This window comes from Canis lupus, chromosome 11 (genome assembly GCF_048164855.1).
Source record: "Canis lupus baileyi chromosome 11, mCanLup2.hap1, whole genome shotgun sequence".
NCBI lineage: Eukaryota > Metazoa > Chordata > Mammalia > Carnivora > Canidae > Canis > Canis lupus.
This window is the reverse complement of record NC_132848.1, coordinates 44,438,211-44,456,650: the sequence shown is the minus strand read 5'-3', so window position 1 is coordinate 44,456,650 and position 18,440 is coordinate 44,438,211. Positions and strand designations below refer to the sequence as shown.

Sequence of the window (18,440 nt, the reverse complement as noted above, 5' to 3'; positions counted from 1 at the left end):
AATGGGTAAAGGAGGTCAAAGGTACAAACTTCCAGTTATAAAATACATAAATCCTAGGGATGTAATATATAGTATGGTGCCTATAGTTAATAATACTGTATTGTAGGGGCACCTGGGTGGCTTAGTCGGTTAAGCATCCAACTCTTGATTTTTGGCTCAGGTCATAATCTTAGGGTTGTGAGGTCCATCCCTTCAACAGGCTCTGCACTGGAAGTAGAGCCTGCTTAAGATTCTGTCCCTTTCCCTCTGCCCTTCCCTGTTCACGCTCACGGTCGCTCTCTCTCTCTCTCTCTCTCTCTCTCTCTCAAAAAACCAAACAAAAAATAATACTGTGCTGTATATTTGAAAGTTGCAAAGAGTAAATCTTAAAAGTCCTATCACAAGAAAAATTAATGTGTAACTAAGTGTAGTGAGGGATGTTTCCTAGACGTATTGTGGTGACCATTTCATGATATACACATATATCAAGCCATTATGTTGTGCTTGAAACTAATATCATGTTATATGCCAATTCTAAATTTAAAAAAAGATGACTAGACACAACAGAATTCTTTGAAATTGTTGACCTTTTAAGGCCACAAGGAACCAAAGAGATGAGAGCGACCAGCCTGCTCATTTGACAGGTAAGGAATCTGAGGCTCAAGGAGGTTAGGCAAATGACACAGGGGTCACACAGCACCAGGAATTAACTGCATATATGAAACTGGAGCCCAGCTCCTGAGTCCTACCTTAGGCTCTTCCCACTGCTGCTGTTTCACCCTTCACAAGTGGGGACCACCACGTACCCTCACCTACAACTTCCGATGATTCCAGGATAACAGGGGCAGATAGACAACTATTAACTAAGCACTCTGGCTATCAAGCACTATCCTAGTACTTTAGATCCTTTTTTATTTGCTATCATAATTACAAAATTTGTGTTAGTAATAGCTCCATTTTACAGAAGAGGAAACTAAGGCCCAAGGTCATACAAGCAAGAGGAACAAGATTTCTCTCCTTTTATACCTCCTAGTAGTCCTATCCTTTTCTCCAACAATATCTAAAGTAAACTAGATATAGATGTAATTGAGAACATGGTAGAAAAATCCACTGAAACCAAATTCACCATAAGCATTCCACTCTGTACCTTAGCTCTGAAAAACAAATACACATGAAATCCAAAACACAACTTAACAGTAAATCTGAAAATGTTTAACACAAATTCTAGTTCTAGTTTTCTCTAATGAATTGCAATGCACCTCTAAACCAGCTTCAGTTCTTCTCTTCAGTTCTCCACTCGACCCTAATGGGAAGAGAAACAAAGGTCTCCAGAGCTAGGCTGAGGATACTCAGGAAGCTGGGGACCCAGGACCAGGGTCACAGCCCCAGCAAACTGAGTACAGTCCTAGCCATTCAGTCAAGTCCAGAGAGTCCAGAGGAAACTGGGAACCCATGCAAAAATCAAGAGTCTCCTCAAAAATTAAATATAGAATTACCGTACGATCCCACAATCCCACTTCCAGGTATATATCCAAAAGAACTGAAGGCAGAGACGTGAATAGATATTTGCACACCTATGTTCATGGCTGGATTATTCACAATAGCCAAAAAGTAGAAGCAGTTCTATGCCTATCAATAGATGACTGGCCAAGCAAAATGCGGTCTACACATGCAATGGAATTCAGCTTTAACAAAAGAAGGAAATTCTGACACAGGCTACAATATGGATGAACCCCGAAGAAGACACACCAAGATAAGCCAATCACAGAAAGACAAATACTGTATGATTCCATTTACATGAGGGACCTAGAGCAGTCAAACTCATAGAGACACAAAGTAGACTGGGGGTTGCCAGGAGCTGGGAGGAGGGGGAATGGGGAGGCTGTGAGGCAGAGTTTTGGTTTGGGAAGATGAAAAAGTTCTGGAGATGGATGGTGGTGATGGTTATATAACAATGTGAATGTACTTACTGCCATTTAACTATACACTTAAAAATGATTAAAATGGAGGCATCTGGGTGGCTGTCGGTTGAGCATCCAACTCTTGATTTCCTTCAGTTCAGGTCAAGATCTCAGGGTCCTGTAATGATCCCTGCACTGTAGTCTGCTTGTCCCTCTCCCTTTGCCCCTTCCCCCAAGCTCATGCACATGTGTGCACTCTCTCACTTACTCTCTCTCAAATAAATGAATAAAATCTTTTTTAAAAAATGGTTAAAATGGGGGGCACCTGGGTGGCTCATTTGGTTGGGCTTCTGACTCTTCATTTCTGCTGCGTCCTGAGATCGAACCCCATGTTAGCCTTTGCCCTCAAGAGGGAGTCTGCTTGAGGGTCTCTCTTCCTCCCCCCCGCCCCTCCTCCAACCTCCTCACACAGGTGCAGGTGTGTTCTCGCTTTCAAAAATAAATGGGTAAATCTTTTTTAAAATGGTTAAAATGGGAAGTTTTCTGTTTGATATTTTTAAAAATCTATTACTTAAGCCTTTTAAAAACAAAATAAAACAAGGTCTCAGCACATGTCAGCCAGCACAAGACAAGGGGGAGCAGATCTGGAGGAGCTAAGCCAGGCTAGGGGAGTCAGCCATGGGAACTCCTGTTTTAAGGAATCCCTGCACCTTTCTGGAAAAGGCTAAACTCAACCAAGTGAAAACAGCAAGAGCATCATTGCCTCAGATCAGTCAGGCTCCTCATGTGCAAAAGAAGGAATATTGCTAGCAGTCTCCAAAATCCCAGCTTCAACATTCACTCTGCTGTCACCCTCAGAGGCATGACAACTGGGAGTCCCAGCAGTGGCACAGAGGCCATCCACGTGACTGGGAGACTTGAACCCACAGCTGCTGAGGTTATTTTTAAATAGGAAAATGAGTCCACTTCATTCCAGTCACCTACAGAGGGCTGCTGAGTGGCTTCATGGAAAGGAAGAGAGAGCAGGGGCACCCAGAACACCGCAGGAGCCGACTGTGCCAACACTTCCAGAGCACAAGAGAGCTGAGCCCAAGGACAATGTCCATACCCCAAGGCAGAGCCTGGAAGGGCCCCGAGCCAAGCTGTGCTTGCAGGGACCCCACGTGCCTCGGTCCCTGATCAGGAAAAGGGGTCAGAAAGACTTCAAGGGGCCAGAAGCTATCAATTCTTCTGGCCCTGCCACGGGGCTCATAGACAATGTCCTTAAAGGCTGGCAAGAACCTAAAATATAGAGCTCCAGGGCTCTAACCTACTGGACTAAGTATTTCAGTTTTTAAGGGCAAGGACTCCAAAAGCCAATCTCTTACGGTGTCATAAAAACACAAAATGTTTTAATGAAGGAAGTTTAAAATGAAGCTGACATATTTAAGAGGACTTGCGGTGCACACTTGAGAATTCTGGTCCTAGGTTAATTACTACAGTAAGTAATTACTAGAATCGAGTCACTCCAGATTAATTATCATAGTAGAGTAAGTTCCCTGAGGGGCGGACTTTGTTTTGTTCACTGCCTGGAAAAGAGCTAGGCACACAGTAAATACTGGCTGAGTCAATCTGTTTTCCTAGCTTTTCACTCTTTTAAAATTCAGCTGTTTACTGACCACAACCAAGGCCTAACCCAATACTGTAACATATTCACATGATATTAAAAGTTTGTTGTTGTTTTTTAATTCATAAGAGACACAGAGGGAGAGAGGCAGATAGGTAGGCAGAGGGAAAAGCAGGCTCCCCGGGGGAGCCTGATGCAGGACTCGATCCCAGAACCCCAGAATCACGCCCTGAGTCCAAGGCAGATGCTTAACCTCTGAGCCACCCAGGAGGTGCTCCAATATTAAAAAGTCTCATGTGAAAGTCACTTACAGTTTGGGGCAGGTGGAGAATATGCAGATGCACATCTGCCCTGCTGCACATGACACCTGGAACCATGAGAAACCCCAACTCTTTAAAAAGCAGATTACATGGGGCACCTGGGTGGCTCACTCAGTTGGGCGTCTGACTTTTGATTTTGGCTCAGGTCATGATCTCAGTATCATGGGATCAAACTCTACCTTGGTCTCTGTGCTGAGCATGGGGCCTGCTTGAGGTTCTCTCCCTGATTCTCTTTGTCCCTCCCCACCCCCCACCTCCCCAGCCCCACAACACCCACCCCTCATACTCTCTAAAGAAAAAAAAGGGGGGGTTACAAAAATGGTCGTTTCAATGAGAAAAACAGAGGGTGTTTAGTTCAGACCCACAATAAGTTATTTTTTTCTTGCAGAAATTTCCTGAAGGTTTCTTTAACTTCTAGGTATAGTTTACATTTTGTTATTACCAGCTAAATATACCTCTATCAAAGTGGAGAGTGCTTCCAGGTTCACATTTACAGCTATTTATCTTTTTATTTGGAATTAACTTCAAGCTCATAGAAAAGTTTCAGGAATTAAAATAGGACAAAGAACATTCATATACCTTTTGCCATGCAACAGATTTGCCTATTGTTAACAGCGTACCCCGTTTGCTTTATTTTTCGCTCTCTCGATATGATAGTATATAATTATACACACACTTTTTTTTTTCCTGAATCATTTGAAGGGAGACCTATTCCCATGAACAGGGGTATTCTCTTACACAACAACAGCATCGTTATCAACCTCACACGTGGTACTTTCATGTCCCATTCGTATTCTAGTTTTGTCACTGACCTGACCTTAGCATGTTGGTAGCAAGTTTCCCCTTATGGTTCAGGACTCATTCTAGGGTTGGGCATCACTCTTGATCACGTCTCTAACTTCCTTTAATCCTCAGCCTTTTTTGTCTTTTACTGCCGACACTCTGAAGACAAAGGTCCTCATCCCCTTTTTTGGTTTTTGACAGTTTTGATCAACTGAGTTATTCTTAGTTTATAATAAAAAAAAAAAAACATGCTTACACTGAAATATCTTTATTTAAATTCATAAATTTTTCCACACATTTTTAATCATTTGCTCTGTACTTAAAATGTACATCTCTTTGGAGCTGTGATGGGGAAATTGTCCAATTTATACAATTCTGATTCTAAATACAACTTTTCAGGAATGTATATGGCAATATAACACAAATAGCATATTAGAGCATATGTTCCCAAAGCTTCGGCAATTATGATCTCTTGTGGTGTGGGTATATCTGTCATTCAACTCTCTCTGAGATTCTCCCTCCTTCCCTCTCCCCATTTCTATCTTACTCTCCTTTACCCCCACGCCCTCCCTCCCACACACAGACTTCCTAATGATCCTTCTGGTATAAATGGATGCTCACCTATGGAAACTCTGGTCTTGAATCTTACCAAGATTTCAGGCACCATCAACATGTTTCTGGCTTTGCCTATAGTTAGGGTTTCTGCAAGTTTCAATTCAAAGAAAGCAAATAAGTGTACTATTCTATGGTTCTAACTTAACTTTTGAAAAGAAATATAGAATACTCAAATCCAGCTTTCCAGGTCATACAGGAAGTTAAAAATCACACAAGAAAAGCAGCTTTTACAGTGGGATACAAATCCTATTGAAGAGAATTTTCCAGTTCCAAAAGAGGCTCTCCAACTCTTGTTCTTCAAACCTAAAGGTTTTTATTTGGATAAATGAAGACAAGCAAAAGGCAAGGCAAAACAACACCAATTTAGCGCAAATCTTTTCACTGCAAGCATCAGAGCAGTAGACATCAGAACTCTATCTCCAGTGAATGAGACCATCAAACCCACCGAACAGCAATTCCCAAATTAATATGCCACAGTATAGTGTGATCACTCTTAGCTTCACTTGGCCACATAGCTGGCTCAGGTACTTTACTTCAACTAGCAAGTGGCGGTACAGTAGACACGCATCTCATGTTTAACTTATCAAATTCAAAAAAAAATTAAAAATAAAATAAAATAACTTATCAAATTCAACAACATGCACTGGCCAGAACACAGAGGCAAAACAACTGCTCCTGTGGACCACCCATCAATCAAGGAGCACGGGGCGGGCGCCAGAGGCCCCTACTTCCCAGGAACTCCTAGTAACGTGAGCAGATTACCAAGAAGAGGACCCTGCTGATTTTAAGGATTTTTTTAAATTTTTCAAGCAATTTTTGTCCTTCGTGTTGATTTTGGAACCTAATACCCACATTAGGAGGCAGCTCCATTTTATCAAGATTAAACAATATCCCCTTTGAAACCTGAGAGTCTAAACTCTCCTTTATTTCAAAAACATAAGGGAAACTAAAGGTTAAAACAAACACACACAGGAAGGTGCATGCGCACACACACACGTATTTTACTAAAACCTAATCTCTCTAGCCAAATCCTTGGCTATGATTGAATCCTTGATAGATGGAAGATGATGAGCTATACATTCCTAAAGCAATCTTAATGCCTTGCTTACATTTTACATTTATTTTTCATTATACAGCAATATAACATAAACTCAAAATCCAACTTTAGCTCACTCTGCTTCTGGGGTAGGTGCAATATCCAAATCTCTACCTGAGATTGAACAATGCTGTTTCTTCCTTTTAAAATTGTGTCTGTCAGGCAAATACTGCTTCTCAAGTGAAAAAATCCAGAGGTTTCTTCCAAATCTTCATCACTAGGCCAATCCCATTTTTTAATAAAGATTTCATTTATTTATTTGAGAGAGAGAAAGAGCACACACACATGAAAGGAAGGAAGGGGTAGAGGAAGAGAATTAGACTTCCCGCTGAGCAGACAGCCTGACACAGGGCTCGATCCCAGGATCCTGAGATAATGATCTGAGCCAAAGGCAGACACTTAACAGACTGTGTCACCCAGATGCCCCTAAGCCAATCCCATTTTAAGAATGCTAATACATTTCCTTATTAAAACATCCCTGTAAGGGGCACCTGGGTGGCTCAGCAGTTGAGCGTCTACCTTTGGCTCAGGTCCTGATCCCAGAGTCCTGGGATCGAGACCTCTCCCTCTGCCTATGTCTCTGCCTCTGTGTGTCTCTCATGAATAAATAAGATCTTAAAAAATAAATAAATAAATAAATAAAACATCCCTATATCTCAAACATTGGGCTACAATTTTTTTAAAACTCTATTGAATGGACTCAATAATTCACAATAGTCAAACTTCCCAATCTTTGTAATTTGCTGAAATTATATTTAAATTGTTCTAGAAATAAATTCTTTGTTTGAATCCTGGTAACATCATTAATAACAAAAGACTATTTATATAGTCAATACCCCAGACAATATGGTTCAAGGGGTATCCCACACACAGGCATCTCAACGTGGCACCAAATGCCAAGCAAGTAACAACCAATTTTTAAATCACCATCATTTCCTCAAAGAATTTCTTTTGGCTGGTGACACCACCACTGTCCAGTGCTGAGCCAACATCCCTGGGATCCATTTAAGTTAGGTCATCCTTTTGGTGGTCACTTACAGATGAGGCATTTTCTTAACCTTATTTCCAAACCAAAATTCCTTGGAAATTGTATCCTGACAATTCCAGTCCTTGCTCACCTGCATGCCTTACAGACTTTGCTGACCTATTTGAATCCTAGCCATTGCCCACAACAAAGCCCAGCAGCCCCTCCCCAAGTCCATACCACAGAAGCAGCTTTCAACAGACCCTCTACCATTTGCTGACAAATAATGTTTGTAATAACCACCAAAAAACAGCCAAATCCCACCCTGATAAAGCTGCCTTCACATGCACGCCTACTTCTCCCCCACCCTTCCACTCCTATACCATGCCTACCTGCACCCAAACTGCTCTCACTGAGGTTGCCAATGTCCCACCAGTCTTTCCCATACAACACTGCAGAGTCCATCCAGTTTCCCTCCCTGCTTCTTGAATACACTTTTCTCTTGACCTCTGGGAAATAACACCCTGCTCATTTCCTCCTATTCTCCTGACCACTCCCCCATCCCCTCTGTATTTTCCTCCCCTACAAGCCTTTCTAGACAGCTCACAAGCACATCAAACTGAACTTGCCCAGACAGCTCCAAGAGGCCACAGAGCTCTTGCACATGCTGTTTCCGCTGCTCAGTCTCTTTCCTCCGTGTTTTACCCAGCTAACACCATCCTACACACCCTGCGGGTCTTAGCTGAGATCAGAGGTCCTCAGAGAACTGCTTCCTGACCCTTAGGGGTATTCCAACCTCTGTTATTCCCTCTCACCACTCATGCGCCCCCTCCCCTGCACTTATCACCATTTATAATTCTGTATTTCATGGTCTAATAATCACCACCACTAGCTTTTTCCGTCCCTCTGGATGATAAGCTTCATGAGAAACCTGGCATTGTTGAACAAAATGTGCTTTTGGCTTTTTCTTATATATTTTTTAAGATCTCATTATTAATTTGAGAGAAATTGAGAGAGAGCATGGGTGAGAGGAGAGGCAGAGAGGGAAAGGCTGACTCTGCTGAGCAGGGAACTTGATGTGGGGCTCGATCCAAGGATCCTGGAATCATGACCTGAGCTGAAGGCAGTTGCTTAACCAATTGGGCCACCCAGGCACCCCATTTCTCTTCTTTAAATACTAATAACTAAATGGATTTTGCAAACATATCTAGAAAATATAACAGTTTGAAGTATAAAATCTTCCACTACTATAAAACTGTAATAATTGTTTTGCAGGTTAAGAAACTGAGACCCCCAGAAGGAATGGGTTAGTCACAGAACCATGTCTTTGAGGCTAGGTCAGAGATAAAAAACTTGTAACTCCAAACTGATTTCCTCTCTAGAGAAAAAAAAAAAATACAGAATAGCTATCTTTTAATTTCAAATAAAAGTACCTGACAAGATTAGATGCATTTCTGAAAATAGTTCCCAAGTCTCTGTGAAATTGACACACCCCACACATGCTAGACATTTTGAAGGCTAAATATAGTGTATGGAGAGGACAGATATCTGAGGCATGGGCAATCCAAGAGTAATCGTGGTCCATGAGGCAAGAATGTAACATCACTTCAATGCTTCTCCTTATCCCCATTACTCATACAGAGCTGGTAACCAGAAAAAATGCCAAGCTCTCCCAAATTTTAGATTCAGTCTACATTTTATCCAATTTCCATGTGCATGTAAAGAAACAGGTAATTCCACAAGGCTCGGTGAGAAACACAACAGCCCCTTTACCCCTCCCAACTCTCACTTCCCAGCTCCCCAAAGGCAACCACTTCCAATTCTTAACTGATTCTTTTGCATTTACCTCCACATCTCTGAAGAACACGTTTGCACTACTATTTCTTAAATTTTTAGTTGAGGCATTCACTGGCAGCTTTCAGAAGCAGAGTGTTTAGTTCCTTTTCATTGACCACCACCACCACCTTCTAGCACTCATACTTCACTTAGGCTTGGTTAGATCATGAGTCAATATTTACATTATTATAACTATGTGAACATTACTGAGAGCTGAGCTTTGTAGTAAAACTATGACATCTGCCCAACCTACATAACTTTTGGTTTTCCCTGGAGTTCACAACTGCCCCAGAATTCTTGGCTGATTTAGCTTTTTATGTATTATTAAGTTACCCATGGGACACCTGGGTAGCTCAGTTGGTTAAGCATCCTACTCTTGATTTTGGCTCAGGTCATGATCTCAGGGGCATGAGATAGAGCCCTGTTTCGGGCTCTGCACTGAGCATGGAACCTGCTTAAGATTCTCTCTCCCTCTCCCTTTGCCCCTTCCCCACCTTGCACGTGAATGCATTCTCTCTAAAGAAATAAACAAAAATAATAATCTACCCTAATGTGCAGACCTTCCTTCAACATGTGCAAAGATGTTAGGTGCTTTATCAATCTCTCTTCTCCTAGGAGCTGTCCTTGCGGTCTCTCACCCCGCTCCAATCTGGAACAAGAGATCTCTCAGCTATCATCTCAGGATTTCCCTTCAATCACCATCCTGGAGATTCCCTTTTAAGGACTTCTTTTTAGGGGCACCTGGATGGCTCAGTCAGTTAAGTGGCTGTCTTTGGCTCCAGTCATGATCCCAGGATCAAGCCCCACTTTGGGCTCCCTGCTCAGAGGGGAGTCTGCTTCTCCCTCTCCTTCTCTCAATCTGCTCCAAACCCCCAGCTTGGGCTCTCTCTCTCTCAAATAAATGAATAAAATCTTTTTTTTTTTAAAGACTTCTTTTTAAAAACTGCCAACTCTTGGGGGGAAAGACTGTACACTTCACTGCATGAAAACTAAGAATGTTGGTTCTTCAAAAGACCCAAAATGAAAATAAAATGTCCAGTCACAGAGAAATATTTTAATACTTCAAAAAGGATACAGAACACATAGATATATGTGCATGTACACACACAAACACAGAGCTCCTAAATTAAGAAAAAGACATTTCCCCCATGCCTTTGAGGTTACAGAGCCATGTGATTTGCTTCAGCCAATATAAAGTGAATAGGGGTGCCTGGCTGGCTCAGTCAGTAGAGCATGTGACTCTTGATCTCAGGATGGTGAGTTCAAGCCCAACACTGGATGTAGAGCTCACTTATAAAAAATAAAAATAAATAAATAGAAGGGATAGGTGTCACTTCCAGGCATGAGCTCTAAAAACCAGCATGAGATTCACCAAATTGCTTTTCCCTTTACCATGTAATCATGGAAGCATTAGGAAGGAGCCTTCCTCCTAATGGACCTCTCTGATTGCCTACATGAGGAGAGAACCCTGGGGACCCACACTGGATATATACCATGAGGGAGAAACAAACTAATGTGGGTCCACGGAGATGTTGGCGTGTTTGTTACAGCATAACCTACCCCATTTTGGCTGATACACGCAATAAGGTCACTGACAGGTATATTCTCTGAAGAAAGTTTCACACATATGAACATTATACAAGAATGTTCATAGAAGCAGTATTTGTCATACAACAACTAGAAACCCAAATTCAACTGACAAGAGAATGCGTAAATAATGGATTACTCCCCATCAGCAAAAATGAATAAATGTGGCTACATGCATCAATATGGTTCAATGTTAGAGTAAATATATATATAGAGAGAGAGACAGACAGAGACAGAGAGACAGAGAGAGAGACAGCGAACTGGGATGTGGAAAAACAAGCTTCAGAAAAAAACAGTATTATTCCTTTTATATAAAGTTATAAAAGCACACAAAACTCAACAATGTATTAATTAGGGAGGGGAATGGAATCAGGAAAACACACAAGAGATCTCTTAAACACTGCAAATATTATTTTTTTAATAACAGGCAGTGGGTATTGTATTACTTATATATTACATACTCCTATGCACATAGAAGATTTCGTATTTTAAAACTTCAGGCAGGGACGCCTGGGTGGCTCAGCGGTTGAGCATCTGCCTTTGGCTCAGGGAGTGATCCTGGAGTCCCAGGATCGAGTCCCTCATCGGGCTCCCTGCATGGAGCCTGCTTCTCCCTCTGCCTGTGTCTCTGCGTCTCTCTGTGTTTCTCATGAATAAATAAATAAAATCTTTTAATAAATAAATAAATAAAATAAAACTTCAGGCAAACTACAATCCTATTTATTTTTGAATGTCCATTCTATATCAGTAACTACTTGTTCAGAATAAAACCAACCACAGAATACAGTAGTACCCTTTCCTAAGGAGAGCTTCTTTGGGGCTATTTGGCTGTTGATTTTTCCTTCCTTTTTTTAAAGTAAAAAGCAGGAAGCAGAAAAATAAAATCTGGTGGAACAACAGACCCACCAAATGTTCAAGAATATTAATGACTCAACTTTGCAGAGCTGTGTTAGTTGGCTGGTGATGTACTAGGGAAATCATTCTGGGTCTGTATAGGATCATTTACATAAAGGTTACCAACGGGCAGTGCTAACAGCTGGGCTGGCGCAGCTGACAAACTACTGCTAGTCCTTACAGGCATGCAGGGTAGGCGTGAGAAATAGCAATGACAACACTCTATATTATTTATTCCTGTTTTTTGCATAATTCCTGTTTCCAGGATGATACAAAACATCTCTCAGCCTCCAAGGCTCACACCTATCAATTTTACTTGGACATCCATGTATTTGCTAAGTATTTATTGAGTGCTCCAGCGACAGAAACTGTTCCAGGGCTAAGGACACAGTGGGGAGGGATACAGACCTGGGATCTCCATCCCGGAGCTCATGGTCTGGTTCCCTAGGAAGTGATAAAGCCATAAAGGGCCACATCATGGCAAACGGTGGTGAGTGCTACAAAGGAAAAGCAGGGGTGGGAGGGTGTAGAAGAGGTTCAGTCCAGTGCAACATCACCAGGCAGTGAAGCTCAGGCTATGATCCGAGGGGTGGGAGAGATCCACCTGACAAGCTGGAGAGTCTGTGCTTACAAGGAGAAAGAGCCCGAGAGGTGGTGCAGAATAGCTCATACAACACCCAAGCAACTGTTTAAATATGCTCAGGGCTGATTTCAATACAAATGATTAAAGTTTTTAAAATTAGGGAGGAAATCTGTTCTGAAAATATGATCAGATTTACTACTTACATTTAAAATAAATTCCTCTCTAACCAATGCTGCCAGAATATAAAATCAAGATCATAAAATCCTACCCCTTCACGGCTAATAAATGAATTCTTTAAAAGCTCCAAGCCTCTCAATCATTTTCAGCTCTTCCTAAAGAGTTCCAATTAGGCTGAAATGGCTAGCCTCCGCTACTGCACCACCCACACATTTGTACCTCACATTATTCCTCGAGGGACACAGTCTCTGCCTTGTTTGATTACCTAATTACAGTGCCCTTATTATGCTTTCATTAAATGCAACTGTTGGAAACCCCAAAGCTTTTATTAATGGCTTATCAGCCCTTAAAAATATATCTGTTATTTTACCTGTATATCTGTATTGGAAGATACCTTCCAATTTATGCTCCTAAAATCAAAGTACTTCCTTTAGTTGTGTTTCTTCCTTACTGTGTTTTTAGAAAACAAGACCAAAGCATGTAAGACTCTAAGGCCAATATTTGGGACGTTTACACAAAGCAAAGACTGCCTGGTTAAACCAAAGAGTTTTGCTTTTGGTGAAAATAAATCCAACAAATTCAGGGGCATCCAGCTGGCTCAGTCAGTAAGGTATGTGGCTCTTAATCTCAGGGTCATGAGTTCAAGCCCTACAGTGGATGTGGAGCCACTTAAAATAAATCTTAAAAAAAAAATTTAAAATTTTAAAAAGCAGGCAAAAACCACTGACAAATTCAGGTACCTGAGCAAGACTACAGCCAATGTCTGATGGACTAGTCAAGAAAGGCAGCATCCAAGCTGGACTTCACCAGTTTCCAACCTTTCAACAGAATCATTCTGAGCAAGGCTAGTGACCCCACATGAATCCCTGGTGTCAGTTCCATATCCCCCAGACATTGGGACACTGTTCCAAAGATAGTAGACAATTCACTCCGGGCACAGTCACTCACATTCAATGCCTGGAACACTAAGGCGAAGTTCCCTTTATTTACTAGGATTTAACAAAGGATTTCAAAGAAGCTCTGTAAGCAAATCCTGCTAGCACAAACTGCTATTTAAATATTTAACTTTCCAATTACACTCCTTAAATACTGCAGTTAATAGGGGCGCCTGTGTGGCTCAGTTGGTTAAGCATCTGACTTGGGCTCAGGTCATAATCTCAGGGTCTTGGGATTGAGTCCCGCATCTGGCTCCCCACTCAGCAGAGCGTCTGCTTCTCCCTCTCCCTCTGCCCCTCCTCCCACCCACTCACTTGTATGCACCCTCAAATAAGCTCCTTAAACAAATAAATACATGTATACATACATAAGTGTGGAAAGAGGTGTTTCCTATATCCTTCGCTACAATGCAAACCTCTTTACAAACACTTTTATTCCAAGAAGCCCTTTGGTTAGTCAATTTTTTTAAGTGTTAAATTTCCTTTTTTTATGGACCTACCTATGAGGGGTAAGTCCAGCTGCTAAGCCCCTCATCAAGTTTTAATTCTAAACCTTGTTTGACCTGGAACTCTTGTGCATTACTGGTAGGAACGTAAAATGGAACCGCCACAGTGGAAAACAGTTTGTCACCCTCTAAAGTAAGCTTCCTTCTTGTCCCTGTCTTGAAGCTGTTACACCTAAGGCTTAAAGAAACTAAATAAACTAGCACAAGGCCTCCCTGCCCAGATTTGTAACCAACAGACTTATCTGGACTCAAAGTCCCTATTTCTCACTACACTGTACTTCCTCCCGTGACCCTGTTAAGCTACTGAGGAATTTGTTAGCCCCTTACTATTATAAATCCAATGACAGGAACAGGGGCTGAAAAGGAGAAAACATCGAGATTTTCTTCAAATTACAATTTCTTAACTGCCAGCCTCTTTGGAAAAAAAATACAAGATTATACAGGAACGCACGTGATAGAACACTGCAAAATAAGATCCTTCAGCGGGGCACATCTGAGTGGTGACATTCAGTCTTTAAAGCTACATTTGTGCTGCTCATTTTAGAGGACAGAAGTGGTGTGTTCAGTCTGCACCTCCCAAATGCTGACTTCTCCCGCTCAGTTCTCCCAGAACGGACTCGACTTTCATAATATTCCTATATCCCTGAAACTAATGTAACATGTGTGTCAACTACATTTCAATAAAAAAGTGAATAATAATAATAAAAAAATATTCCCCAGGGCTGGAGACTGTATCCAAGTGAATACTTGTATACCTTGACTTCCTCCCTTCCAGAGCAGCAAAATCACTCCTGTCCCAGGAGCCCTGGAAACATGTGAAAAGACTGTATTCAGCTACACCATGTTCTAACCGGAGGAAAAGATCCCTCCCTCCCACCACTGCCCCCAAGCCCTGGATTTCCTTCCCCAGACAGGTATGAGGGGGTGGTAACAGGCCACCTGAAAAGCTGGTGCCCTGATCCTTCCCCCTGAAAGAAGGGAGCTACAAAAAAAATGGCAGAAAGAGGTCTGTTTCCCATCCCTCCCTCCAGCCTTCCACAGTGGTCCGACTGCCAGGGAAACAGGAAGCCCAGAAGAGAGAGGCGATGTTCCTGTCCTGTGTGATCAGCTCAGCCTCAGTCAGAAAAGCTGGACCTCCGCTCTCACCCAACTTTTAAGAGAAAAGTAGAATCCACCATCTATGCATGTTATTTGTCCACACATTCATCTTACAAACATTTAATGAGCACATACGATGTGTCAGGCACCACTGCAGGTAAAATATCCACCCTAATAGAACAGACAATTCAGCATGAAGAAACAATGAACAAAATGAATAACTATTTTGTGTATTAGAGAAAGACCTATGGAGAAAATAAAGCTGGAGATGGATATAAAAAAACGTACGTGTGTGTGTGTATGAATTAATAGGAAGATTAATTATAATCCTCAATGAAACAAAACTTATTTCTGTGGGCAATTTTTAAACATGTCAGATTAAATGCCAATGGAGAATTCCTATGTTTAAGCTCCTATAATAACAAATTCAGCATCACAATAAAAAAGACACTTCATTACCATTCCCCTACATTTTATTTCCAACCCCTCTTTTATTTCCAACCCCTCTTAACCATTTCTACTTGCTTCTCTCCAAAGAAGTCTAGAACCAGTCAGAATATGCATATTAGCCCTTATAAGTTTTAAATCTTTAAAATAAATTGCTAAAAATCTGCCAAATTATGATTCTACATATTCTGAAAACCACCACCACCATGAAGCTGCCCTGTGTCAGGCTTGACTTTACAACACTCATAATTGGTTGGGTGAGGATCAGCCCACTGGTGGATGTGGTAACTCTGGGTTGCTCAATCAGCACAGCTACGGTTAGTTGCTTCCCAGCTAAATGCCTGAAGGTAAAGTGTCCAGCAGCCAAGGAGATGTCACACTTTCACAATCAACAGGAGGTTCTGGGTCCCCCGGAAATAAAGCAAAGTGTCATGTGTCTTTTTGTGGGGTATTGGGGGGTTGATCAGACCGCCTTTAATAAGAGCACTGTGGGGATGCCTGTGTGGCTCAGCAGTTAAGCGTCTGCCTTCAACTCAGGGCATGATCCCAGGGATAGAGTCCTGGGATAGAGTCCTGCATCGCGCTCCCTGCAGGGAGCCTGCTTCTCCCTCTGCCTCTGCCTCTCTCTCTGTGTCTCTCATGAATAAATAAATAAAATCTTTTTAAAAAGAAAATTGTGAATACTCACTGTAAGCCCAAACCAAAGTATATGCCAAGTAAGTACAAAGCCAAAGGTATAACATGAGACCTGCTTGATTTTGGAATGCAACAAGGAGGGGGAGTGTATCATTTTGAGTTCATTGCAAATAGACTCTAGAAAAAGAAGTGAAGTCCGGAAGGGACGCTGACTTCAATCTCTATCAGGCACCATATCTGAGGCTTTGCCTAGCTTGTCTGGAGCCGTTTCCCTTGCTAAAAGGTGAATACCCTAAGTCTTTCCAAGGCAGCCACAAAAACACCCCACACTGTCAACTGTGCACTGAATTAAGTGATAAAAACACCTGCTGGGGGGATCCATGGGTGGCGCAGCGGTTTGGCGCCTGCCTTTGGCCCAGGGCGCGATCCTGGAGACCCGGGATCGAATCCCACATCGGGCCCCCGGTGCACGGAGCCTGCTTCTCCCTCTGCCTGTGTCTCTGTCTCTCTCTCTCTCTCTGTGACTATCATTCATACATAAATAAATAAATAAATAAATAAATAAATAAATAAACAAACAAACAAACACCTGCTGGGTAGATGTTTCATATGTTCCCTGTTTCACAAACCTTCAAACCCTGTCCTCATCCTCTACTAAAGGAGACAGGCCAGGTACTATGCTTAACATACCAAAAATTAAGATACACCGCCCTCAAAAGACTGGGAGGACAAACCCCTCCTCTGGCCTCTTAGCCTCTGACGGGCCTCACAGGGCACCACCAAACTTGATTTCCCAAGAGCTCTGGCATTAAGTGCCACCAAGCTGCTCAGGGACACACACACCAAGGCCTCAATGGCCTCCTGCCTCCTACACTAACTCCCTCTCTCACAGCTTACAAGCAGCTCCCAGGGCAGGCCTACCTGCTGCCCAACCAGTCCCCACTACTCACCATCATCACTGGTCACCTCACCACCCCCTTTCATCCAGATTCCTCGACTACCCCATCACTCTTCCATCCAGAACGCCACCAGGTCATGCCCACTCCTTGAGACTGAGTAAAATCCATCCTCTCACCGAATCCAACTGTCAGCTTTCTCACCTTCCAAGTCTAAAATACAGGAAGGGTAATTCCCCTTGCAGTGAGTTGTTTCAGGACCTACTGATCACATCTCTCCACTAGACTTTACTCCAGGAGGACCCGCCCCGCCCCCGCCCCCAAGAATAAGCCAACACTGGAGTCACCAACAGTGAGCCTAGGCACCCAAGTTCAGTGTCTTGACCTCTCTCTCCAGCCTTGGTCTCATACTTCACTCTCAATAGAAGGAGGGATGTGATGGGGAGAAAAAAAAAGATCTAAGGTCTCTTTTAACTCAGATTCTAAAATTTGGAAATTCCATATAGATTCCCTAGACACAAATGAAAAAGGCTAATTAACTGTTCCTCCATTGACCCATTTAAACAGGTGGCCCAGCTATGGAAGCTGGCCTCGATTTTTCCAAATGCTTGATCTTCGCAGATAGTAACTTTTAGAAAAAAAAAAAAAAAAAAAAAAAGCTTTGTTTTTCATAAATTTTACAAGCCTGAGTCTTGTTCCTTCTATCATCGCTTGGAAGAAACACGTGGGGCGGGGGGGTGGGTAATTGACCTGCTCGATTTTGCTACTAAGATCCTAAGCTCGGCATTGGCACTGCCTCGGTTTCTCGTCCGGGTGGGCAGACGGTGCCCGGCCCGCCCTGCCCTCTCACCCGGCGGGCCCTGCAGTCCCCGTCCCCGGCCAGGACGCCGCCTGGAGCCTCGGGCGCGTCCAGATGGCCGAGTCGGGGCGGCCGGGGCGCACCCCGCTGTCACCTGGCCCCGCACCACGGCCTGCGCTCCTCCCGGGCGGCCCCTGCCCCCTCGGCTCGCGCTCCGGTCGGCGCTTCTCCCTGGACTCCGGAGCCACGCCGGCCTCCACGCGGTCGCTGGGCCAGGCGGCGAAGGCACCTGCCTCGCCCGCAAAAACGCACGAGCCCGCAAGTCCCTTTTGCCGCCACCTCGACGGGGGCTTGCAAGAGAAACCCCGGGGACAGCAAAACAAGCCCGAGGCAGGGCCGTCCCGGCCGGGCGTCTCCCACGACCTCGCCACCTGCGAGGCGCCCCGGGCCGGGGGCCGCGGCCCCGGGGCCCGGCCCGCTGCGCCCGCCCGCGCCGGCGCGCCCCTTACCCGTGAGGCGGCCGCCCCCCTCGCCGTGCCCGCGGCGCCGCTGCAGGATGAAGTAGCAGCTGCTCTTCTGAGTCACCCAGAGCTTCAGGGCGTTCTTCAGCAGCACCTCCTCGGGCTTGAGCCACATCGCAGCGGCCCGACCGCGCCCGCGGGCCCCGGCTCACATCGCCCCCGCCGCCCGCCGCGCCGGGCCGAGCCCGCTCGGGAGGAAGCGGCGGCGGCGCGGACCGCAGCCAGCCGGCGTCCTGCGCTCGGGGAGTCCGGGGAGCGCGG

At 43.8% G+C, this 18,440-nt stretch overlaps 1 protein-coding gene across 2 annotated transcripts in view; it reads right to left on the bottom strand.

Moving 5' to 3' along the window:
- TBC1D8 (TBC1 domain family member 8) overlaps positions 1–18,346 on the bottom strand; it is a 112,851-nt gene extending 94,505 nt beyond the window's left edge. The window contains exon 1 of one of the 2 annotated variants that reach the window (XM_072844493.1): positions 18,168–18,346. In XM_072844493.1, coding sequence (XP_072700594.1) covers positions 18,168–18,294 — 127 coding nt within the window. In that variant the 5' untranslated portion in view covers positions 18,295–18,346. The remainder of the gene's footprint in view (positions 1–18,167) is intronic. The other variant, XM_072844494.1, reaches the window with a different exon arrangement.
- Between the last annotated feature and the right edge of the window lie 94 nt (positions 18,347–18,440).